General features: G+C 44.4%; 1 protein-coding gene across 4 annotated transcripts in view; it reads right to left on the reverse strand.

Annotated features, from left to right (window-relative positions):
* Positions 1 to 931: 931 nt before the first annotated feature.
* Positions 932 to 25,394, reverse strand: part of NUFIP1 (nuclear FMR1 interacting protein 1) — a 38,242-nt gene continuing 13,779 nt past the window's right edge. The window contains exons 6-11 of one of the 4 annotated variants that reach the window (XM_084766971.1): positions 22,320 to 22,412; positions 20,033 to 20,226; positions 15,047 to 15,163; positions 10,832 to 11,061; positions 9,271 to 9,421; positions 932 to 1,358 (exon numbers count right to left, since the gene is read on the reverse strand). In XM_084766971.1, the coding sequence (XP_084623097.1) occupies positions 1,333 to 1,358; positions 9,271 to 9,421; positions 10,832 to 11,061; positions 15,047 to 15,163; positions 20,033 to 20,226; positions 22,320 to 22,412 (811 nt within the window). In that variant the 3' untranslated portion in view covers positions 932 to 1,332. Of the gene's footprint in view, positions 1,362 to 7,985; positions 8,485 to 9,131; positions 9,422 to 10,831; positions 11,062 to 15,046; positions 15,164 to 20,032; positions 20,227 to 22,319; positions 22,413 to 25,394 lie in introns of those variants that run through there. The other 3 variants (XM_084766970.1, XM_084766972.1, XM_084766969.1) reach the window with 3 other exon arrangements.

Here is a 25,394-nt window from a genome sequence, read left to right on the forward strand (position 1 = left end):
TCTCCAGTGCCATTCACGTGGTCCTGGGGTCTGAACCCCAAGCTTCCTGCATGCTAGGCCATCACTACAAAGTGGGCTGCTTCCCTGGCCCAGTGGTTAACATTCTTTAAGTAACAGTTACCTTCTTAATGTCTCACGAAAACCTCCCAAGAGACCACTACACAGACACCCTGATAGCCAGGTGTGGAGGTGCATGCCTGTAATCCCAGCACTCTGGAGGCAGAGGCAGGCAGGACTCTCTAAGTTCAAGGCCAGCCTGATCTACGCAGTGAGTCCAGGTCAGCTAGAAGTACATAGTGACAGCCTGTCTCTAACAAACAAAGCCAAAAGCAAGTCTTTATTGCTGGCCAGCATCTGTATGGGGAAAATGCCTAAGTCATGCAGCGTAGAGCCCAACAGCTGTTTATGTTGTTTATGCACAAAAGCTACATCTGGGTTGTCACACTTAGGGAGAAGAGAAACCACAGGAGCAACGTTTGTACATTCAGGGACTTTCCTGCAACTATGGCTAGGTATTTGCTCCCATTTTGGGAGGTGTTGGCACCTCTCTTCTGTTTTTTTGTTTTGTTTTGTTTTGTTTTTCTTTTTGGGACAGGGTTCCTCTGTATCCCTGGCTGGTCTCAAACTCACAGAGATCCGCCTGGCTTCTGAGTTTTAAGGTCAGAATGGCGCCTCTAACAGGGCTCAGCTGTGCTAATGGCCGTTACATCCTCCTCTGGTTCTATGGATATGAATCGAATCATGGACTCACCTTGAAGCAGGGGCTATGTCATCCCCTCAGCACCAACAATGGAACAGAATTTACTCTCTGCTTTACATACAGTTCAACAAGCAGGGCCCTATAGTGAGGGCTAGGAGCAATGGGATCGACGGTGCAGCAATGGTCATAAGTAGTTAGGGGGAAGCAGGGCGGAATAAGGGTTGGCACCAGTTGTCAGGATCTTGGCATCTCTTTAATATTAAGGTCATTTCTGACAACTTTCTCTGATTACGTCTGACTGGTTGGCTTATGCGGATTAGTAGCCTTTCCCATGGGGAGTCTGCCCCCCCTCAAAGGACATTCATAGTTACAGAGTCCATGTTAGTTTTATCTTTAGGTGGTCAGAGGAGCTGGTGACGACCCATCTATCATTGTCCTCTGCAGCCTCCTCCAGCTTAGGTGTGGTGGAGCCATGGGGTGACACTGAAGACCTTCACTGCAGTGGAACAGAGTGTAGGCCTCTCTCCAGGCTGGCTCCAGGCTCTGGGTCAGGGTCTTCTGTGCCCACATAAGGCCGCTGGGCTGGACCTTGTGGGCAGCCTCTCCAACCATCTGATGAACAGTCCACTGGGTCAGTTGCGGAGCCTGCAAGCCTTCCCTACTTGAGAAGGAAATGGTTAGTAATCACCACCTAGTGAACACTTCTCAGCTTAGGGAGAAGGAAGGTCTCCCAAACATGATTTCAAATGAGACGAAACCTTCCTGATATGGGGTGAACCTGGCCCCTAGGAATGTAAATGGCAGGAGGTTGGTCCAATTTTCTCCAGTCTCAAGGGCGTATTTAGAGTTTCCTTCAGGGTGCCAGTTATCCTTTCTCTCTGTCTTGAGCTTTGTGGCCTATGGGCACAATGGAGTTTCCAGTCAACATTAAGGACCTTTGTCAGATTTGGGGAGACTTTGACCGTGAAGGCCTGACTGTTGTTGGACCCCAGGGAGAAGGGCAGTCCAAAGCCAGGAATCAACTCTGGAGGATTTTCTTGGCACTGAGGCTGTCTTCTTTCAGGTAGGACAGACTTCCACCCATCCGGAGACGGGATCTATGAAAACTAACAAACACTTATACCTGAGAACGGTGGGTTTTATCTCTGTAAAGTTAGAAGCGTTTGAGGGTACAAATATGTCCTGATTATCGGTGATTACTCATGAGGTTTAAAATACCCATGACTGTGTGGAGAAAAACAGAACAAAAAGATTGACCTGAGCAGTCACCGGTAGCAGGGTTTAGGAATATGAGAGAGCTTCAGAGGGGTAAGCCACAGACAGCGGGGAAGGATGAGGTAGCCACTGTCCACTGGAAAGGCCATCACAACAGGATTCCCCAGAGGCCTCAGGAAGCAGGGCAGCAGACCCTCTCCATACCTTGGTTACCCTGTCAGAACCACACCTGGCAAAGATCAAAACCACTTCCCATTGTCCTCTGAGGGTCCCTTCTTGGGCATGGATTCCTTCTAGAGCTTTTCTTCCTCCTATGGGGTTCACCCGTGCACATGTGGTTTGGACACAGTGTCTTTAACTGTCTAACTGAGGGAGGTACTATCTGGGCCTGAGTAACTCAGCAGTTTTGGATGGGCCTGGTGGAGTTTGGCAACCATTTGGTAGACAGTCTGGGTTCCCTATCTGGCAAGAGCCACCATCTATTCGCCTGTTTGGCATCTTCACCTTGCCCACTTGGGTTTCTTCCTGTGTGTAGTTTGGGCATTGGAGCAATTCAGGTAGAAAAAAAACCTGCCCCACAAGTGTAAGAACCAGAGTTCAGTCCTCAGCGTCTGTATAAAAAACCTGGCCTTGGCTCCTGTAACCCCAGCTCTTGGGAAAATCCCTGGGGCAGGCTGAGTCTGCCAGCACCAGGTTCAGTCTCAGTGAATAAAGAGGAGAGTGACTGAGGAACTCAGCTGACCCCAAGCCCAGGCCTCCACAAGCATGCACACACACATGCACCAGCCACACACACACACATACAGAAAAATATCCAGCTAGGTAAGATTGTGCCACTGAGCTATACCCACCCCTGGCTTTCCCCTCTTAACCTACTTTTTGCTTTTTACGTGTATAGGTGTTGGCTGCATGTGTGTCTGTGCTCCATTTGCATGCCTGGTGTCCTTGGAGACAGAAAGGACATGTCAGGTCCCCTGGAACTGGAGTTACAAAAGTTGTAAGCTTGTCATGTAGGTGCTGGGACCTGCATCCAGGTCCTCTGGAAGAGCAAGTAGTGCTCTTAACAGCCACGCCATCTCTCTTTCACCCCCCCCTTTTTTTTAAAAGATGTGCTATTTTTTATTTTATGTGTATGAATGTTCTGCTTGCACGCATGCGTGTGTGTGTGTGTGTGTGTGTGTGTGTGTGTGTGTGTGTGTGTTGTGTGCGCACGTGCCAAAGGAGGCCAGAAAAAGGTGTCACACTACCTGGGATTGGAGTTAGACAGGAGTGCAGTGTAGTATAGCTGTGTGGGCACTGAATGTGTGGAATCCCAGCATGTGAGATGCAGAGTTCCCAGCTACCAGCCTAGGCTATACAGCAATACCTCATTTAACAAAAGCAAAGCAAGACAAAAGCCCCCAGTTTTTTCCCCCTGAGACAGGGTTTCTCTGTTTTAGCCCTGGTTGTTCAGGAACTCACTCTGTAGACCAGGCTGGCCTCAAACTCACAGTACTCTGCCTGTCTCTGCCAGTATTAAGGGCATGCTCTACCACCACCTGGCAAACTTCCTAACTTAAAGGTCTAAACACTGGGTGCTTTAGGAATCCCAGCAGTTTTGAGAACCTCTCACTTCTCAGGATTGACATCCCCCACACTTAGCCCCCTAACTCTCCAAAACAGAATTTACAGTCCCTAGCTCTGGGAGTGTGACCCTACAATCTAGCATGACAGTTAAAAACCACCGCAAAGCTGAGCAGACTGACAAGAAACAGAAAAAGTGCCATCCTAGACTAGTCTGGCCATGCTGGAACAGCCAGCAAGACGGCAGAAGGCAGGGAAAGCCCTAACTTCTCCTCAAAGCCGAGCAGTGCGTGGGAGCAGGAAGAGAAACCCTGTCTATAATGCAAATTATAACACAGAAAAGGTACGAGATTGCAAAGTCTGGTGGTGTATACTTTTAGTCCCATAACTTGGGAAGCAGAGGCAGGCAGATCTCCGAGTTCAAGGCCAGCCTGGTCTACATAGCGAGTTCTACAACGGCCAGGGCTACACAGAGAAACCTTGTCTCAAACAAACAAAGTAACAGATTAATCTGAACCTAAAAATCTCAGGAGTATATCAGAAGAGGTCAGGAGAGGGAAATGAAAAAGTGAGGTAGACGGATGAATGGATGTGGCAACTGAGTCTCACGAAGACAGCCAGGGGTGAGCCAGGGGATCGAACAGAATAAGTGCAAACTGTAGTCCAGCACTTAGACGGTGTTAGCAAGAGGACCAGGAATTCTGGACCTGACTCAGCCACACAGGGAGTCTGATGCCAGCCAGGACTACAAGATACTCTTATCAAAAAAGCAAAAGACAAAGGAAAATAAAAGTCATAACAACATCTATCCGAATCAACGATAAAAATCAGAAAAAGCACCAAGCCTGGTGGCACACGCCTTTAATCCCAACACTCGGGAGGCAAAGGCAGGAGGATCTCTGTGAGTTAGAAGCCAGCCTGGTCTACAAAGTGAGTTCCAGGACAGCCAAGGCTACACAGAAAGAAATCTTGTCTTGAAAAACCAAAAAGAAAGAGAGGGGTGGGGGTGGGGGGAGGAGGGAGAAAAGAAAGAAAAACCAGAAACAATACTAAATCAATCTAAGAAACTGCTGGAATCAAAATGCTGGCTACTGTGGTGAGTGAGGGCCTCCTCTCAACCTCGCACAAGGCCTGCAGGAAACCCTTCCAGGAAGCAGAACAGGACCCAGAACGGAGCTGCAGATGTACTTAACTATGGCTTTGAAAAAGACAAGGGCTTCTTCCGGAGCACTAGAAGCCTTAAATCCGTAGCAAGCTGCAAGTGCCCCACAGTCACTGCCACGGTCACGGCTGTGGTTGGGTATCCCACATGGACACAAGGGCCAGAAGAACTGGCAAAAACGATACCCTTTGGCACCTCAAATGAAGCAGCCCTCACAACCCGGGGTTCAGGCCCACAGAAAGCTGCACACACAGACACATGCAGCCAAGGTGACTGAAGCTCACCACCGACTTCCAGCTGCTTTCTGTGGTGACGGCTATGGGAAGGTGGCATGAGAGCCTACATGCATCTAACCAGGCTGCTAAGGTGGCAGGAGAGTCTACATGCATCTAACCAGGCTGTTAAGCCCGCATGTGTGGGAGCCATGTGTGGGCTTTAAGTGCCATGGGCAAGCCCCAGTGGCTGAAGTAGGTTAAGTGCAGCCAAAGAACAAAGGGAAAGACAAACAGGCAAGCATAATAATTTAAACATTTCAAGGATTACAATTGATGCAAGCAGATGGAATTCCCCAGGCTCGTCAAGCTGTTTGAAGGCCGCAGAGCCGGCTCAGCAGTTATGAGCGCTTGCTGTTCTTCCCAAGGACCCAAGTTTTGTTCCCAGCACCCCAGTCAGGCAGCTCACAGCCACCTGGAACTCCAACTCCAGGGACCCAGCAGCTTCTACTGGCCTCTGCACACATGGCATACACTCACATGCACTTAAATAAAAAGGTTAAAAAAATTGTTTTATTACATTAAGTGGGAAAAAGGGCTAAGAAGTACTAAAGATGCTGATGACAAAGAAGAGTGTTTCAGATATAAAAGGTAAAAATTTCCACATCAGACAGCGCTCTCAGAAATCAATGGATTAAATGAGCTCAATTATAGACTTAAGTTTGAATAATTAGCAAGCAAAACACCAAAACCCTGTATCCAGAAACTGGCAAAACTCAAATATATACAAATATTTAACGTGTACTTCACAAGAAAAAAAAACAGGCTATATTCTACCCATTTGTAAGTTTTAAACATACTTCTTTTAAATAAATAGCTCTTGTTAAAGATAAGGCAACTGGGCAGGAGAGGTGGATCAGTGGGGTCAGAGTGCTTACTGTACAAGATTAAGACTCGAGTTCAAATCCCCACAATGTGCATAAAACACTGTGTGGACATTCATGCCTGTAAAAACCAGTGCAGCAGTGAAGCAGACAGGAGGGTCCCTGAGGATTACTGGCCACTAGGTTGGCTCCAGGCTCAGCCTAGACCCTCTCTCAAGGGAATATGTCAGGATAGTGATAGAGCAGGGCAGCTGACCCCCAAATGCTCACAATCACACACACACACATGCTCACATACGTCCACCCCACACACGGACACAGACACACAAGGTAAGCAGTCTGTAATCCCAGCGGAACAGACAGCACTCTGCTTTGAAAGCCTGTCAGATACAGCCAAGTCACAACTCAGCAGAGTGGTTTTAGTCTTAAACACATCTATTACAAAACACAAGTGAGCTGAGCGTGCAGCACACACCTTACAGCACATACTCGGGAGGCAGACAGCACATCTGTGAGTTCCAGGCTAGACAAGGCTACACAGTGAGGCCCTATTTTAGGAAGGAAGGAAGAGAGGGAGAGAGGGAGAGAGAGAGGGAGGGAGGAGAAAATTAGAATGGTGAAGGTAAGACGATTCCTATCCAGTTTCACAGTAGTTGTTGCTATCCTTTGAAATACGGTGATCCAGACAGTAGTGCAGGCATCTGTGAATCCCTTTATAAACTCTAAACCTGAGGAATTAGCATGCTAACTGGGTAAACTGCTGAGTCGTGGTACTGTAGGGGTTAACATGGTTTGTAACATGAGTTGCTTCTTCCTAGGAAGATGAGCTGGGTTGAGAAGCACTTCACTGAACATGTAAGAGTTAAGCAGGTTTTGAAGTCAGGGAAGGCCTGTACCACTAGCACAGTGGGGCACACAGGTAAGCATTCAGCACAATTACTAAGCTGAACTGGGCAGATCAGTTTTCCAAAGTAAGGTAAAGTTAGCTGGAAAAATGGGGTGAACAGGCTGGGAAACTCAGTGATCCTCAATCTTTTATTTTTTTAATTTTTTGGTTTTTTGAGACAAGCTTTCCCTGTATATCCTCGGCCAGCCTGGATTCTGTAGACCAGGCTAGCCTGAAACTCAGAGTGCTGGGATTAGAGGTGTGTGCCACCACAGCCCAGCTGTGACCCTGAATCTTTATCTGGGATCTGTGATGTCACTAGTGCTGCAAGTCAGGCATTCTAAATTGGCCAGGACCAACATAAAGGAGTTGCTCCTTCTGTCTTCAGGTAAGTAAGATCCACAAACTTCAATAATCCAATGTCAGACAGACAAATTATCAGTTATAACAGACAGGTTTTTTGTTTTGTTTTGAGAATTCTAGCGTCTTTTAGCTACCCGTCAAAGGTAAAAGTGGAAGCTGGAAAAATGGCCTAGCAGTTAAGACCACTGGCTGCTCTCTTCCAGAGGACCTGGGTTCAATTCTCAGCACCAACATAGTGGCTTACAACTGTCTGTAACTTCAGGATATCTGAGGACCACTTCTGATCTTCAGACACTGAGCACACACATGGTGCACAGATATGCAAAGTAAACACCTATGCACATAAAGTAAAAAAAAAAAATAGTAATTTAAAAAAAGTAGAAAGCTAATATAATGGCTGTAATGGCTGTAGCTCAGGGATAGACTAATTCCTGATTTCACAGGAGGCAAGATCTCGAGCTTGTGTGGCAAGTGCTCTACTCACAGAGCCCTTCTAACAACGTCTGTAGAATACTTGCCTCTTGCCCCTGTTAAACCACAACTCTCTCTCTCCCCACCTAAATGTGTCCAGCTAAATTAAACATTTAAAAAAGTGTCCCCTGATACTACCCAGTATCCTCAATTCTTAATTAACCAGCCACAGCCTTCCTTACTTACATGACAGCAATTTGGAAAAACATAGAAAGGGAAGGTTCTCCCAGCAAATGCTCCTTCCACTGTGCACCAATGAGTGTGGCAACAGGGAAAGCAACACACGCCCAGTGACCACCAATCAATTAAAAATTCAACATGTGGGGAATCCACAGTGTTTCTGGCTGTACACGCCAGTGCTGCATCATGTGACTTGGCTATGGTTTTAATTCTGAACACACACGCTTTGCACTGTGCCCACTGTCATACCACAGCAACAAACCTCAGCTCAGATGCCAGCTGTGGGCTTGTGAACGGCAGTGTTTCTTACTATGCATACAGTTTTCTGCTCTTATGATTCAGTTACAGAAAACAAAGACATTTAATATTTTTCTATTGTTATGCCTCACATGCCTGTATCAAGTTAGTATATCATTAGATTGCGTGGTAGGTTGAAGGCAAGATAAATCTGTTTTTGTTATGATCCCAAGTGTGGGATGGGGAAGGTCTTGTGAGAGAACAGGTGATGTTAATCCACTAGAAGGCAAACCACCTCATGCGGGAGCTTGATTGTTGCCAGCTGTAAAGATCCCCTAAACAGACTCTGGAAGGAGATATATAAATGAGCCCAGAACTGGAGGCAGGGCCTTTGGAGACTTGGGATATCTTTGGCTGTTCATCGCTCCACTTTGAGACGCTCCTAGAGAGAACTGCTCTAGACAAGGTTTCGGGGCTCCTGGCTCCGACTGAGGTTCCGGGTTCTGGTTGCTCCAGGTTCCAGCAGAAGAAATCCTGTTGATTTCCAGGAGAATTGTTCCTCGCACTGATATCCTTACGGTTTCGTTATTGTATTCTTTAATCTTCTTTCCCTATTGTTTAGGTTAGTCAGGTTATAAGTGAGGTACTCTAGGTTAATAAGTTCGTAATAAAATATATTTGTTAAGAAAATTGAGCCTCCACTAGGTATTTGATTTTTAAAAACTGCTGTTTGCATTGCTGACTTGAGCTTCATTAAAAAACAAAACAAAACAAAAACAAAAAAACACCGTACATGGATTTTTGGCTTGAGATTAAGACAGAATTTCCAACAATTTCTGAAATGGCACTCTGCATACTTCTGCCATTTTGTACTACATATTTATGCAAAGCAGCGTCTCAGCATTAACATTACAGGATCAAAATATCAACCAACTCCGGAAAATGCTGAAGAAGCTCTACATCCTGCAGCAACAAACACTCAGCCAAGACACAATTCTTACACAAGACAGACAGATGCATCAACCTCGCTGGTATTTGAATATGCTTCTCTTTAATGAATGATGAAATTATATGCACACCAAAGAACTATTTTTTTTTAAATGTCCTTTATGGCTACCAATAAAGTTTCATTTTTATACCTGTCTTGTATACTTATTTAAGTCCGGGGTCACATAGAGATTCCTTGGGCAGAAAAAGGTCACCAGTGGAAAGCTTAACAAGCCTGCTCGGTGACCCCCACCCCAATAACACAGACACATTCTTTAAAAAGACCAGCTGTGCATTTATTTGCATAAAGCCAAAGGACAGACTTAAAATCCAGCATAACATGCTGTTTGTCTTACGGTTTAATAACTGACCGGGTCTTTAGAGGTTGTTGGTTTTCCCTGTGCTCTCACCTGCTTCACTAACACTTGCGGAAACAGGCGGCGTCGACACATCTTCAGCTTTCACAGAATTAGTGTTAAGTCCAAAAAAGTCTTTTTTGATGATGTATCGAACACACTGCAAAATCACATTTCTTTCATGTCGAATGTCTGGAGCTAGAAGCTAAAATATAAATGAAAAACATTAGTTAGTTAAAAAAAAAAAATGCCCAAGAAGCCCAACTTAAAATACAAGTGTCCCCTCCTAAAAGAGGGGGCACAGAATCCTAAGACAGACAGATTTGTCAGAACACAATACAGACACACTGCCCTGTCCACTTCATGTACAGTGAGATGGCTGTTCTCTCTAACAGCACAATGCTCACATCTGGCTCCTCTCTAGAGACAGAGAGCAAAGAGCAGGAAAACAGATTTAAAAGTCTTGATCTTCCTCTGAAAGTCCTGCCATTCTCTCACTGGGTGCGGGCACTCGCCGCACATTCGGTTCCTTGGGACAAGAGCACCACTTCAGCACAGGAATTCCATGGCAGCTTACAAGATCATCTTGTTTTTAAAGCCAGTAAGAGGTCACAAGGAGGATGCCCCAAATCCAAGTCTATATGTGGTAAATAAGGGTTTGATTCCATTTGCATGTCTTTCTGGCGTCTATTATACAGCTATTATACAGTGACCTTTGACTTAGCACCAGATAAACATCTGGTGTATCTAGTAATCATCACACCAGAGAGCATATTCTAGATGCAATTTAGTAAGTCGAACTGTGTGCATGTGACCCCACAGGCTACAGCATAAGTCTTCATATGACGAGGTAAGACACTTCCCGGCTACATTAACACTGCTTCTCTTAGACACGAGAAGATTTTACCTCTGAACAGCATCATTCCCATTACTCGGAAGCAAGACACACTGCTCCCTTTCTTCCAGCTTCAAGCGCTTAGTAAATGTTTGAATAACAATGCTGCTAAAGCCACACAGCCTAAGACAGACACAAATAAAGGCATGGCCGGGGAAGAGCGCAGGCTGTGCAGGTAGGAAATGAGACATACAGGAGGCCACTTCAGGACTTGTCTTGACATTTTGGGGTTTTTCGAAGGCATTTAAAAACAGATGTATTCACTCAGTTATTTAGTTTGTTTTATGTGGGCGTTCTGCCTGCATGTACGGATGTGCACCTGGCGCCTGTGAAGCCAGAAGAAGGATGGGGTACCCTGGAATAGGACTCATACACAGCTGTGAACCTGCATGCGGTGCTGGGAACTGAACCCAGGTCCTTGGGAGAGCAGCCAGTGCGCTAAACTGCTGAGCCATCTCTCTGCAGCTCTTAGTAGCCATTTAATATTTTAAAACAGAAAATAACTGTCTTTTCCTTCAGCTTGCAATTATATTTAGCTGTGCTTCCAGTGAAACTTTTAGCCTCAACACATACTTCCTAGTCAACAGTCACGCTACACTGGTGGTAAGCAGTGATGAAAACTGCAGTTGCTCTGCATGTACTCCACACTAGCTCTATGACAAACACAGAGGTAAGACATCACGCAAACGAATCTCCATGGCATGAAGAAAAGCCACTCACCATTTCCAGGAGATATGGGTGACGTGTTCTTGGTTCAAACAATGGGTGGTAGCGACTCTTTTTCCGCTTAAAGGTTATCTTTCTGAAACCATTCCTCTGGTTGCCCCACTTGGCTCTTGAGACAGTTCTGGCAGTTGTTTTAACACTTTGTCTTGGACTCTTGGGAGGGCTGCTATGAAGAACGTGGTGGTTTTCTGCCAGAACATCTGCTTCAGTCTTGATGGGAGTTTCTAATGTTAAAAAGCAAACAAAAAGAAAAAGCAGGTAAAAAAATTAAAAACTACCAAAAGGTACAATAACCCTTCCAGACATAATGCTGGCTATCAAGTAACTTTTTTTCTTCTGGCTGTCCTGGACTTGGTTTGCTGGCTTCAAACTCACAGAGATCCACCTGCCATTGCCTCCCAAATGCTGGAATAAAGGTTGTGTGACATTACTGCTGGATTACTCTTTTTTCTTTTTTGGATTACCTAGTAGCTTATTTTACAATGAAGCCCCCCTCCCCAGCCCCTCCCACACAAAACAAAAACAATTACATGAACTTCCAGGATTGACAGAGATAGCAGAAGGAATACTATAATTGACCAATTTTATAGCAGTGAGTTCAACTCAGAAAGAACAGGGAACCCAGTTAATATTCTGTCTAGGAAAGAAATTTAACTCATAAGTTAAAAAATGCTATGTTCAGATAGCTTCACTGTTGAATTCTTTTTTTTTTTTTTTAATATTTATACAGTACTCTGCCTGCATGTGCACATGTACAACAGAAGAGGGCATTAGTACAGATGGTTGTGAGCCACCATGTGGTTGCTGGGAAATGAACTCAGGACCTCTGGAGGAGCAGTCAGTGCCCGTAATCTCTGAGCCATCTCTCCTGCCCCACTGTTGAATTCTTAAAAAAAAAAAAAAAGTAAAAAAGGCAGAAATCCTTAAAAAAGGAAACACACCCCAACTCATATCAAATCCACTACAATAAAGGGAGGCCATGGAGCAGCTGGTGTCCCGTATGAGCACACATGAACTCTAGCAACATGCCAGAAAAAGCAAACCCATCAACATGCTAAAAGTACACTACACCAAATCAAGTAGATTTTATCCCACATAGGTTCACCTGATACCTGACAGCTGATTCCACAACATTATTACAATAGTGAAGAGGAAAACCATAAACACTGAACAAGTCACAAGGTCTAAGATAGCAGTTCTACCCCTCCTCTCAAACATGACTCTATATATGTATTTACCATGAATCGATACGGTATGATACTCTTCATTCTCAAGTTTTATACAGGACCAAATGCGGAAACTATACCTCAAAGGAATTATAGGGCATATAATCCAAGCACAGACCTGGGCATCAGGCTGTTGGGCTCAAATCAACATCACTCAAAGAGTTTCCCGTCAAGGTATTTATCTCTTTGTACACGCCCTCACTTACACAGTGGAAACACAGTGGTACCTAGGTTACAAGGTAGTTATAACTGAGGAAACCATAGAACAGGGCCTGGCGCAGAGTGAGCACTGTATGAGTGTTTGCCAGGAGCACATGAGGGATGAGTCTTCAGTGATGAGGAAAAGAGGAAAGAGACCTGCAACCATAAAACAGTACAGCTCAGAATCCCTGAAGCCCTCTGTAGAGTTTAGCACAATGGACACAGTAACAAAAGCCACAGTATCACTCTATGTTATTCCTTAACCTTCAAGTATGATCACTCAACCAAGAAACACAGAGGTCGGAATTCTCAGAGCTTACACCCTCAGTCAGTCAATTTTCTGCTAAGGAAGAGGACATGGAGCCATTGATATTTTTCTCTTTCTTGAGAAAACATCTTTCAGAATTGGCATGTATTAATGTAATTAATGTTCACCAGTTCCATCAGTTTTAACTATAGCAATGCTACCTTTTAAGTTAAGATCATTCTTTGGTTTGTGGCATTTTAAATCAGTTCTCAGTTTGGGGTCGTAATCATAGCTGAACTAGTTTGAGGGAAAAAAAGAAACAACAACAAAACAGCTGAAGGGAGCTGTACAAAGCTAGGAAAAGTAGCAGAACAAGCCACCCGAAACCCTCTTCATTCCTAATTCTGTCAGCCCAGATCCATCAACACCTTTGCACTCCTTAACCATGTCTGTAGCTTGGGAGCTTTGCTATTAATGGGCTATTCTGGTGGTTGTTAAAGCTCCTTGATTGAGCCGCTTGAGGGGCCTCCTTTAACTCATCCCAGAAGACAATTAGCGCCACACACCTAGTAGCGACTGGCTGGCTGATGAAGCTGAATTCAAACTATATAAAATACTTCTTAAGAGCTAAGAGTACTGAACAAAGGCTTTCTCCTTGAAGCAGGAACCTTCAGTCAAAATAAATTCACCTAAGAATCTCATATATATGCCCGCTGCTACTATAAAAGAAGCTATGCCTCCCTCCCCTGGCAGCAAATGACACACAGGGAATGCGACTGGCTGGCTTCTTTCTACTATTAAGTCCCCAAACCTAGGCTTTTACATAGGTTCTCTGACACCGACACACTAGTGTTAACAACCTCACCCTCTCTAAGCCTGACGCCCCACAGCATTGTGTGAGGCTTCAAAGGCTCCTAGTTTCTTTTCTTCCTTCCAACTTAAAAATCGTGGCAGCCTCAAACTAAAGACCTGAGTATGCAAAGTATTTCTTACATGTTTCATCTTCAGAGAGAAAGAAGAAAACATTAGTTCACCCTGCTTTTTATAGGATTCAGTAATCTGTTAATAGTTTTCCTTATCACGTCATAAATACAGCTGATAAGGAGTAAATGTAATATGTGTTTAAAGAACAACTCCATCTTCCTATCAGTATACTGGAAACAAGAGTAAGAAATAAATACTGTTTTTCTTAAAATTAAAAAAAGGCAACCATCTGCTAAGGAATACTCTGATAAAACCAGAGTAGCTTATATTTCAAAAGCCAAGTAGCTTTAACAACTATGAGAATAGCCCACAGCCCATAAATAGCAGAAAGCTCCCAGGTAACACATGGATCAACACCAAGTTTCGTCTACAGCCTCTAAGTTCACAAACACTGGTTATCTCAAAGAACTGCTGACTTCATCCAGTTCCACGCCCCTCATGCCACATCACACGCCCCTCATGCCACATGAGCCCTTGGTCTCTCGCTCACCTCCCAGCTCCTACTTTGATCACACACCTTCGCCATAACGAACACATAAACCCTCCCACCGCAGGAAAAGCCTGCAGACAATTACCATACAGGTCTAGGTTTTGCCAATTAAGGAACATTGGTTTATTCGCTAAGCACACACTACATGACTGATACAAATCCTGGTTAAAACTATACCGTATCAGATCAACAGCCTATCACAGCTCGAGTATACGGCCCTAAAAGGGATGCTGTAGGAGGGCGAATGCACTTATCGCCAACAAAACCACACATACATTTGAGACTCATCTGTAAAAGTAAAACATGTCTCCTGGGCATCACTAACGTCTCAGACAGATTCTTAAAAAGGATTCCATTTCTTCAATACTCTACAACAAACAGATGAGGGCTGGCAAGTGGCTCAGGACGTAAAGCGCCTGCCAAACTGAGGGCCTGAGCTCTGACCCTCAGGAAAAAGCTGGCTGTGCTGGCATGAGCTGTGGAACAGACGGGGATTTCCTAAAGCTAACTGGCCAGCCAGCCTGTCTGAACTGGTCAGCTCTGGGTTCAGTGAGAGATCCTAGCTCAAAAAGTAAGGAGGGCGTTTAGAAAGACACCCAGCATGGACCTTTGGCCTCTGCACATTCATCCATGGGCATAGACCCACAGGCATGTACAACACACACATGCGCACGCATGTACAATAATAATAAAAACTAAAGCAATAGGTTAATGTAAGCACAAGTGTAGGACCACTGAGCATTCCAAGTAAGATAACTTATATAAATGTGCACTATAAACAGCACTGTTTGACACAGACTTAAATTTTATTTCATTTCATTACTTTTTGAGACCCGGCTTCACGTAGCCCAGGCTGGCCACTGGCTCAGTATCTAGCTGAAGATGATCATAAACTTCTGATCTTCCTGAGTGCTGGGACTGCTATTTGTCTACCAAAGGTGCTAAAAGTATGACAAAGGGCCTTGAAATGGGAGAGTGAGTATACTGCACGTGGGATGCTGCCACTGCCCAGCATGAACCAAAGGCAAACCCCACACCGAGGCGCAGGCACCCTGCCTTACCTTCTGGTTCACTCTCGGATGCCGAAACACTGCCGTAGCTGCTCATCAGTGAACATAAGGCTGGTGTCACCTCCTTAGGTACTACAGTCCTTTGTGGCTTCTCTTCCTTATCAGACTCTACAACAGAAGGGGAGATGATGTTTGAGTGCTCAGTGATCGGTCCAGTTTCTCCACTTTTATAAAGTGAGGATTTCCTTCTTCATTATTCCATTCCTTGAAATGAGCTACTAGTCCACACTAAAATTGGAGTAGCCACTCAAGTGAAAGGTAGCCAAGAACTGTTGAGGTATCTTAAAAGCACCAGAGCACCCAAGGAACAGGTGAAACAATGTACTTATTTTAAAACAATTATTATTAGGGCACTCTAGTGTTATCTTGTATTTATCTCATGTTTTTCTACAAATATGCACTGCAATTATTCTCTAACAAAGATCTTCCCCTTGGACCAGAGATATGGCTCAGTGGCTAAGGACATGTCTTGGAGACAACAGGTTTCGTTCCCAGTACTCTTTAAAAAAGAAAAAGTCCTTTTTCTTAATATTTACTTATTCGAATATGTGTTGAAATCAGTACAGACTCATGAATATTTACTTTTGGGAGGATGGACATAAGTTACTATTATTTATTTTGTCATTTCAATTGTTCCAACTTCAGTGACTGAAAATCCTTTATAGCACACTTCTGTCGGGCGCTGTTCTGTCCTCTATTACTTAGTGAAGACAAGGTCTTACTGTATGGCCCAGACCCTCAGCCTCCTGAACGTTGGGATCACCTGGAGACCTTTGTATTGTCTAGAGAATGTTATGATACCATGAGCTACCCCAGGCTGACCCCATGCTTTTCTGCCCAGATTGACACTTCTACAGGACTCTGGTTTCAGGAGAAAAGTATTTAAAATTCACAACGTGAGTGTTGAGTGAACTGGGAAGGTCACAAAGCTCCCTATACCTGAGCGCCTCCCCAGAAGAGAAAGGGTAAAGTACAGCAACAGCTCTTCTTCTACTCACTCAATGCGCACACCATCAGCCACAGCACTTGAAAGTGAACTAGGCATAGTGGTGCATAGGTGCAATTCCAGCACTCAGGAGGCTGAGGCAGGACAACTGTGAGCTCAAGGCCACCCAGAACTACAGGGCAAGAAATCCTATCTCAAAAAACAAACCTCTCCCTCCCAATCTATTATAAGAACATTATCCCAAAAATAAGACAGTAAGGCTTAGGGGGTGTTCTTCCCAAATTCCCTGGGATCTGCCTCTCAGTTCTCATAAATACTTTAGCACCCAAGCTGAAGACTGTCAAAAGGCACCACACCAACAGAAACAATGCTAAAGAAATAAAAATCTCCCGCCCTAAAAATAGACGTACAAACAAACACAGCTAAGCCCTGTTCTCTGAAATAAAAATACCAGTATAAACAGATTACCAACCAAGATCATGAAATCAAATTTCGGAGTTAGCACAAAATACTGATTCAAACAATCTAAAGTTACTTAGAGTAAAAAAGTAGCATGTTCTCATTGATCAAAAGAAAAATATTGGATTACCTACCATTAGACCAGTAGTCAATCATCAATGCCTGTCTGTTTCTCTCTCACACATCAGCTTATTATCAAACACATAGCTGAAGAGACATGAACTGTCCCTGACCTTTCTTGACACTCTTTAGAGATCGCCACATGGTCAGCTCTCTGTACTCTGCATTCTGTCCCATTAGATGTTCAGAGAGGCTCCATTATACAGGCATGGCTCACTGGCTCACTGACCACTGGGGAGCAACTCTACTTTCAGCACCCCTCCCTCCCTGGAAGTCAGGACTCCCATCCTGAAGCTAATGGGGGCTGCTGGCACCTCAGACTCAGGAAGCACTTTGCTGAGAGCATGGATAGAGTTCTTTAAAAATCCCCCCCTTTTTTTCAACTATAGTGCTAGGCAAGAAAAATGTAGGACCCCATGTGCCCTCCCCCTTTAAAGAGAATCCATTTTGCCTGCATGTACGTATGCATGCCACATGCATGATTGGTGCCGAAAGCTGTGAGCCATCATGTGGATGCTTAAAAACAAACTTGGGTCCCTGAAGAGCAGCAACTGCTCCTAAGCATGCTAACTCAGCCATCTCTCCAGCCTCCGATAAATCCCTCTTGAAATGAAAATGGAAAAGTCTTCCTTGCTGTGCTGTCATTACTTCAAGCTGCAGCTTCCCATCTGTGACTCTGCACCGCTTCTTTCTATGCATGGTGCGTGCTCACCCTCCTACTCGCCATTGCCTCTAGAAGCAAAACCATCACTCTCTCTAGCCCCAAGATCTATAATTAAGTTGACTACAGAAAATGCAGCCTGGGATGTAGCTCAGGAGCAGATCATCCACCTTCCATGCTTAAGGTCCTGAGCTGATCACCATGCGGGGAGGCAGGGGAGGGAAGCATTGTATTGGAAAGAAAAAAATAATATCATACACATAGCACCTCACATGGGAACTTTGCTTTACTCTCATATTCTCAAGAAAGAAATTTAAGAATAAGCACCACATTAGTTACTTTTCTGTTGCTGTAATAAAACACCACGATCAAACCAACTTATAAAAGGAAGCATTTAATTGGGCTTACAGAGGATTAGAGTCCATGTGGTGGCTACAGGAAAGGCTGAGAGCTCACATTTCAAACCACAAACACAAGTCATGTAGAGCAGGGGAGTGGGAGAGATTTCTCCCAGCACTACTTGCACTCTGTAGCTTGCTTGCTCCGGCTCCTCTCTCCTGATGTTTCCAGGACCTCTCCCATGGCTGAATTCCCTCAGTTCCTCCTCTAACTTCTCTTCCCCTGACTGGCAAGAAGTCTAGCCCTATGCTCTCCTGCTCAGTGACTGGCTACAGCTGCTTTATTGGCATATTAGGGGACAACTGGAGAGCAGTGTTTACACAACACTGAGACAGGAGATTCTTAGAACAAGGATTGCAACCAGATATGGAGTTTAGAAATCAGCATTTGAACTGCACAATAACCTTATGCCTACAAACTAACTATAATTTATACAATTTTAAACAAATTGCTCCTGCCACCTGCTACCTTCACTCTGGACCTACCCCTCAGGAACTGTAAGCACACAAACAACAAGCCCTTCCTTCTGTAAGTTGCTTTGGTTGTGCTGTTTTATCATAGCAATGGAGAAGGAGCTGATACAAAACCTGGTTCTAGGAAGCAGCCATCGCTGTGTGGCAGACTTGCCTAGAGGGCTGTTTGGAGGAATGTGGAAGGCTTGGCAGCTTTGGACTAGAAACGCAGCTGAACCTGGAAACAGGTTAGTGGGCCATCCTGACAGGAGCCTGAAGGCCTGCATGCAGTGCTCAGACTGTGAAAGACTCTGGGAACTCTGAAGTTGGACCAAATGCATTTTTGCATTGTCGTGTGGCCACCAGCTTATGGTGACAGTTTCAATGAGATGTTCTCCTTAAGTCTTGGGCATCTGAATATTTAAATGGGAGTCTGGAGAGAATTAGGAGGTGTGGCTTTGCTGATGGTGGGCTCTGAAGAGTCAAAAGACTCCTGTCATTTTGAGTTAGGTCTTTCTACCTCATGTTTGTGGTCTGAGAAGTTGAGTTTTCAGCTATTTTTCCTGCTACTTGCTATCTCCACTCTGCAATCATGAACCCTAACCCTCTAGAGTCATAAGCCCCAAATAAACTGTTACTTCTAAAAGTTGCTTTGGTCATAGTGCTTTGTCACAGCAACAGAAACGCAGTTAATATACTAGTGAATACCACAAAGACACTAAAGCAGGAGCAAGCCCCCAAATAGACTAGCAAGTGCAATACACAAGAAAACCAGACAGCATGGAGTTGATATGCTCAACACTCTAAGTCTCCAATGACTGAACCGGTGCAGAGCAGCCACTCAGAGCGCACACAGCACTGAGTACAGGAGAGAAGATGACCTCGCAGTGACTCCCCAGGCATGCTCTGAGACCAGAGCTACCACCTTGTTTAAAATATGAGTAACAGTGCAGAAAAAGTAAAAGATGGAAGGAAGTGGCTGAACTTTACTTTCACCTTTCTGTAGTTCAAAAATGGTTTTCTTTTCTTTTTCTGGAGACAGGGTCTCACTGGGTAGTTCTGACTGGCCTGGAACTCCCTGCATAGACTAGGCTAGCCATGAACTACCTGGCACTGCTTCCCGAGCGTCAAGATTAAAGGTGTGTGCCACCCACCATGAAGACTTTACTCTGAGAGTGAGCATGTCAGCTGCCACGAGAATCTCTGTGCCAACACCACTGGCAACTACAAAGATCAGATACTAAAGCTGTATGCTCTGTCCAAAGGGAGGAGAAACTGCTTCCAAAAAAGTGGAAGGGCCAGCCCTGACAGCGCATGCGCACCTGCAATCCCAGCATTTAAAAGCTAAGGCAGGAGGGCCACTCCAAAGTTTGAGGCCATTCTAGGATACACAATAAGAGCCTGCCAAAACTACATCAATGACGATGACAACAACAATGGGAAAAAAAAGAACAACAACAACAAAAACCTAACTGCCTTTCTTTGGTCTTGTCTTGCTTTTATTTGGGGTGGGAGGACTGACCCAGGTCCTTGTACACATCAGACAAGCACTTCTCCACTGAGTTCCAGCTATAGCCAGAAGGGGTCTTCCTAAACTCAGAGCTGCCAGCTATAGTACATGTGCACCACTAGTGCTGAACTTGGGGTCAAGCTCTGGCCCTGCACCAGCTGGCCGCGGGATCACAGGAAACTGCTTAGTGTCTCTTCTTCATCTCTAGATGAAGTCACATACCACCTGCACAGGAAAGAGTTAATATATACAAAGTGCATGGAGCATGGCAAGTACTTGACTCAGTAAGTATTAGCTGTGCTGTTTTTAAATTATCATTCCTCCTAAATTTTATCCCACTGTACTTCAGCCAACACTCCAAAACCCTTCTCCAATCTAACTCAACACACGCACACGTGTATGTATTTATGTTATTTCCCACTTAGCTTACCAGAGTCACTGTGCACCAAAGCACTGAGAGGGTCTACATGAGCTGCGGGTGGAGCTTCAGGCTTCGACTCTCTGGCACGACTGCCTGGGCCAGCGCCTGCTGTCTGTCTAGCCCCACCACTCTTCCATCTATGCTGTTTACCAGGACTTCTGATCTTTGCCATCTGTGAATGTCTGGACATGCCTTTCATTTTGCTGGAGTAAGAAAGAAATGGAACAAAAGAACATAAATGTTAAATTGACCATTTAAGCTCTAAGACATTAAAGAAGCCAAAATAAAGGAAATATCTATAGTAGAACTTTAAAGGCTCACATCCCACAACATAAATCTCATTCATGTCCAGCTACAAGTTTCCACCAGTATTCTGAGCCCTGAAACAGGGCTGTGCTGTGCCATCGTTGGCAGCTCTTTTTAGCTGGTGGCATTCTCATACTGTACATAAAACACACCCATTCTTAAGTTATTTAAAAAACTACTCCTCTTTAAGGAGCTTCAAGGTTTGCAAAACATTTACAAGTACGGTCCTCCCTCAGCAGATCCTCTACGAGAAACATTTAAGGAAGCCCTGTGAGCAGAAGGAAAATGAAGGCTGATGACCCCATACAAGGACGAGTAACACCTAAATGGTAACCATTCAGGGATCACTGCCGCTGGCGCCCAGTCCTCAGCTATGGCTGAGCTGTGTCATGACCAGCAGATGTGCCTGACATCACATGACCCAAGATGCCAGGGACAAGTACTTCCTGCTGTATCTTTTTTTTTTTTAAAGGACACCATTAAGAGCACAAAGGCAAGAAAAATTAAGAGGTATTTCTCTAATGTATACAAGCCACTCCAAGACAATATGTATGCAACCAAATATGTAACTCCTGAAAATCAAGGACAGCAAGCCCCTGATGCTGAAGAGGAGGCTCAACGGTTAAGAGCCCCTCCTTCCCTTCCAGAAGACTGGAGTTTAACTCCACTACCCACACTGGGTGGGTCACAACTGTCTGTAACTCTAGCTCCAGAGGATCTTACACGCTCTTATAGTCTCTACAGGCACTGCACTTATGCACACAATGAAGCCCCCATATGCACACACATAATCAGAAAAAAAACAAAACAAAACACAAACAACAAGGAAAAAAGAACAGTCAAACACTTGAATTCACCAAAAGAACATGCACCTTAATAAGATGCTCAATGTTGTTACTAGCTATATCAAGCACCAAGGGACAGAAAATCAGATGCCATGAGCAGAATCAGCTCAACCACTTGGTAAACTATTAAAGCTAATAATACAGATAAGCTATGACATACCATGTTACATAAAAAATGAAAATGAACATTTATGTGCACAAGAGGCATGTACAAGGAATGTTTGTAGGAATTTGAATCATAACAATCCTAACTGAAAACAAGCCACTATCTACCAACAGAATAGCTATGTGTTCTCACAACTGAGTTCTATGTAATAGTATTAGTTATATGTAGCATGGATATACATCACAAAATAGTTTTGAGACACAGAAATCACATTTATTCAACAACGCATAGTATATGATTTCATTTACATAATTCTAAGAACAGGAATAATTTATGTTAATAAAGGCCAAAACAGAGTTAATATTTATGAGGAAACACTGACTAGAATAGGGCTTAGGAGAGCTTGGTGAAATAAAGACATTCTGTATATCAATTCATGTGGTAGGTGCATGGTTATGTAGTGTGTATGTATGTGTGTGGGGGGGAAATTTGCATATTTAAATTGTAGGCCAGTAAAAATAGAATGGAAAAATTGTGAACACAGAAGTGAGACCTCACACGTTCCTGACAGGAGAGCATGGCCCTGCGTGTGTGATAGACCCACTCTATTAGCAGGCAGCTGGCTAACTGAATGCCAACAGGAACGGACTCCAACAACCCTGTGGCACATCCTTGATCGTGCTTCCTGCACAGCTCCAGGTGAGATCCTGGTTGTCTGCAGCAGCACAGGGTAGACAGCGTGACCCGAGGTAAGCGTGTCCTGTCATCCCTGAGCTGTAAGGAGGCTCTCTGGGAAGACTAGCAAGGAGACACGGACAGGCAGACAGAAAGGACTTGGTCAGAATGCATCACATGTGTACAGAGTAGCAGTATTTTAAGATATAATCTTTAAAAAGATTAAAGCAACTATTACAGAGCGACATTTCAGAATGGGTGACACAGGGATTTGAAGACACTGCTGTCTCCCTTCTTATCCTGTCAGCACGTGCTCTTAAAAAAGCAGTTAGAATGCTCACACAAACAACTCCAAGGAACTCACCCATACTGTGTCGTTGTCAACACTGCTCCTCTTTTTTCCTTTTCGAGTTGTAATTTCTTCTTCCTTTCAATATTAGCCAAAGTTGGGTAGTTTCTAGAAAAAAAATTATTACAATCTTTCAATTACTTCTAAAATTTAAGAGAGAGCAATGCAGTTTATGAGTCAACGTTACTCACAGCTTCCCACACAATTCTACAACCAGGTAAGGGATGTATGTTAGAATGTCAACGGCGTAGTTCCTGTAACATGTACAAACGGCTCTCGCACCTCGGCTTATATGTACCCTCATGTAAAGAAACAACCTGCCTGACCAATGACTTTTGCAGATACATGCCATGCACACACGAGGTCACCAAGGTACGAAACAGTTCTCAAACAGTAGTCTACTATGAAGGATGTAAGAATAGCTATACCTAAGACAAAATATAGTTAAGTACCCAGGAGAGTACATTTTTCTTTTGCGTGGGGCAAGATATTTTAAAATGAAATCCACAAAGAAAGGGACATGAAACCAACTGGTGTGACAGGGTGCCGCGGACAGCACTCAGGTGGCAAGTTTTGAAGGTGTTCTAAGTGAACCAGGTAATATAAACACTCAAGATCACAGCAAGAGTGACCACGACCCAGGGAATTATTTTGTATGAAACATAATTAACTACAGGGAACTGAACTACCAAAGAAAGCTCAACCCAAAATGTGCCTACTAAGTTTATACTCAGTCCAACAAGTGATAGCAAACCACAGAGAACTCCTGGAGGGCTGGACAGATTGCTTGGTGGTTAAGAGCACTGGCTGTTCTTCAGAGGACCCAGGTTCAATTCCCAGCATCCCCTTAGTGGGCTCACAACTATGTGTAACTCCATTTTCAGGGAAACCAATACCCTCTTCTGACCACTCTAGGCAGCAGGTACACACATAGTGAGTGCAGAGACATACATGCAGGTAAAACATCCATACATAAAATAAATTAATATGCTAGCCAAAGTGGCACAGACCTTTAATCTCAGCACTCATGAGGCAAACGGTTCCTGAGTTTGAGGCCAACATGATCTACACAGTGAGTTCCAAGACAGTCAGGACTATGCAGAGAAACTCTGTCTCCAAAAATGAAATAAAAAAATAAAGAATAAAAGTTCTAGACATGCACACGGCTATGAGTGAGATTAAATCCGTTTCTTGGCACATGGTATGGAGATGCCAGCCAGACCTAAAATCAGGCAGTGAGAGACCAAATCCTCATAGTACAGAAAACATGAAAGAGTGGACACAGCCCTGACCACTCAGGCTGGTGCTCATCAGAAATAACAAAGGTTCTGCTGAGTTTTCTAAGGTTCTTCTCGCCCTTCTTTTAAACATGTATACCGACTAGGGCTATAGCTCAGAGGGAGGAATGCCCATGCCCTAGGTTCAACTGTCAGTATCATTAAACTAGCAAACACATCTGCATTAGTCACACGAGGAGCACCCGCAGTGACTCCCATGGGTTAGGCACACTGGCTTTGGCTAACGGTGAAAGAATCAGGAGAAGGCAGTGAATTTCAGTAAGGACAGTACAGAGCATGTGCCCAGCCACAAATAACATCCTTCAATAAGAGACGGTGACTGCGCATGCTATAAATAAGCCTAGCAGAAAAGAGCAAGGCCATACAAGATGGGAACCTGGCAGCAGCCAGCAACACATACTTGCAAAAAGCAAGCATGACCTAAGGCTATGCAAAGCGGGCGACTGGCACCCGGATGAGTGTGAACTCTTCCCTGATCCTCAAAAATGGTTCAACACTGTTTAGGAACTGTGTCAGTTTGATGGAAAAAACAATGCTGAGGAAAAAGAAAACTTGGAAGAGGCTCAGAAGTGACTCAAAGACGACTAAGAGGGTGAAACCTAAAATCTCTGTAGAAAGATGGAAGAAACCATGGGAGCTAGTGAAAGCCGGGAACTGGTTATAAAACAGCCTTCAGGGAGGAAGGTCGGCAGCTGTTCTCACCTGTAGACAGGACACAGAAGCAGGAATGGTTATAAAAAAAAAAAAAAGGGTGTGATGATGGCCACAGGCTAGGCACCAAGCTCAAAGCTACTCCTACAGTTCATGTGACAAATAAGCAAACGTTACTGGGGAAATCCAGTATATCTTAGAAATGCACGGCTGTGTGGGTATGGCTCGGCGCAGTGCCTCCTGCTAGTGGACAGCACTGGGAAGCCACACCCAGCGATATGCAAGGCTTTCAGCACCCTTCTCCGTGTTGTTGTTTAAATCTGTAATCACTCCTTCCTCCTGTACTTCTTTCCTCACTATCACCACTGGATTTGTCCTGACATCAGACACTCATTTCTGTCTCCTGTCTTTGTGTTTCTTTCTTTCTTTCTTTCTTTTTTTTTTTTTCGAGACAGGGTTTCTCTGTGTAACCTTGGTTATCCTGGACTCACTTTGTAGACCAGGCTGGCCTCGAACTCACAGCGATCCGCCTGCCTCTGCCTCCCGAGTGCTGGGATTAAAGGCGTGCACCACCACGCCCGGCGTCTTTGTGTTTCTTACCTCTGACTAGTTCCTACCTATGCCCTGGGTCTCCAGTGAGTCCTTACTGGAGAGAGACCACTACCTGATGACACTGAGCTGACTGTTACCTCTGCATACAGGATCCAACTTCTTCCTTGCACTCAAGTTACGAGCCCTTACTGACTTTTCCTCCTACATCTTTTGGCTAGAGATCACAATCCCTCTTTACAAACTGCTTTAATACAAGCTTATGCCACTGCATGTTAATTTCAAAGTCCTTCTAAACGTCAGAAAGATATAACACTATTAAATGTTATAAAGAGGCAGACATGCAAGTCTGTACGAGCTGGGAACGCCAGAAGGAGCAATGAAGGAAACAGAACAGCTCCACCTTGTGGCAGCTCAGGAATTAAGAATCACTTTTCCCTTCCTATCTTGGGGGAAGCTTTAGTTTTCAAATACATTTGGCCCTTCCAACTTTGCCTACTTTGAAAAATAAAATAAAATAAAATAAAACAAAACAAAATAAAGATGAAGGAATAAAGGCAAAGATGTAATTTTTTCTGGCTATAGATGCTGA

The sequence above is a fragment of the Acomys minous genome (assembly GCF_964271855.1).
Source record: "Acomys minous genome assembly, chromosome: 18".
Lineage (NCBI taxonomy): Eukaryota > Metazoa > Chordata > Mammalia > Rodentia > Muridae > Acomys > Acomys minous.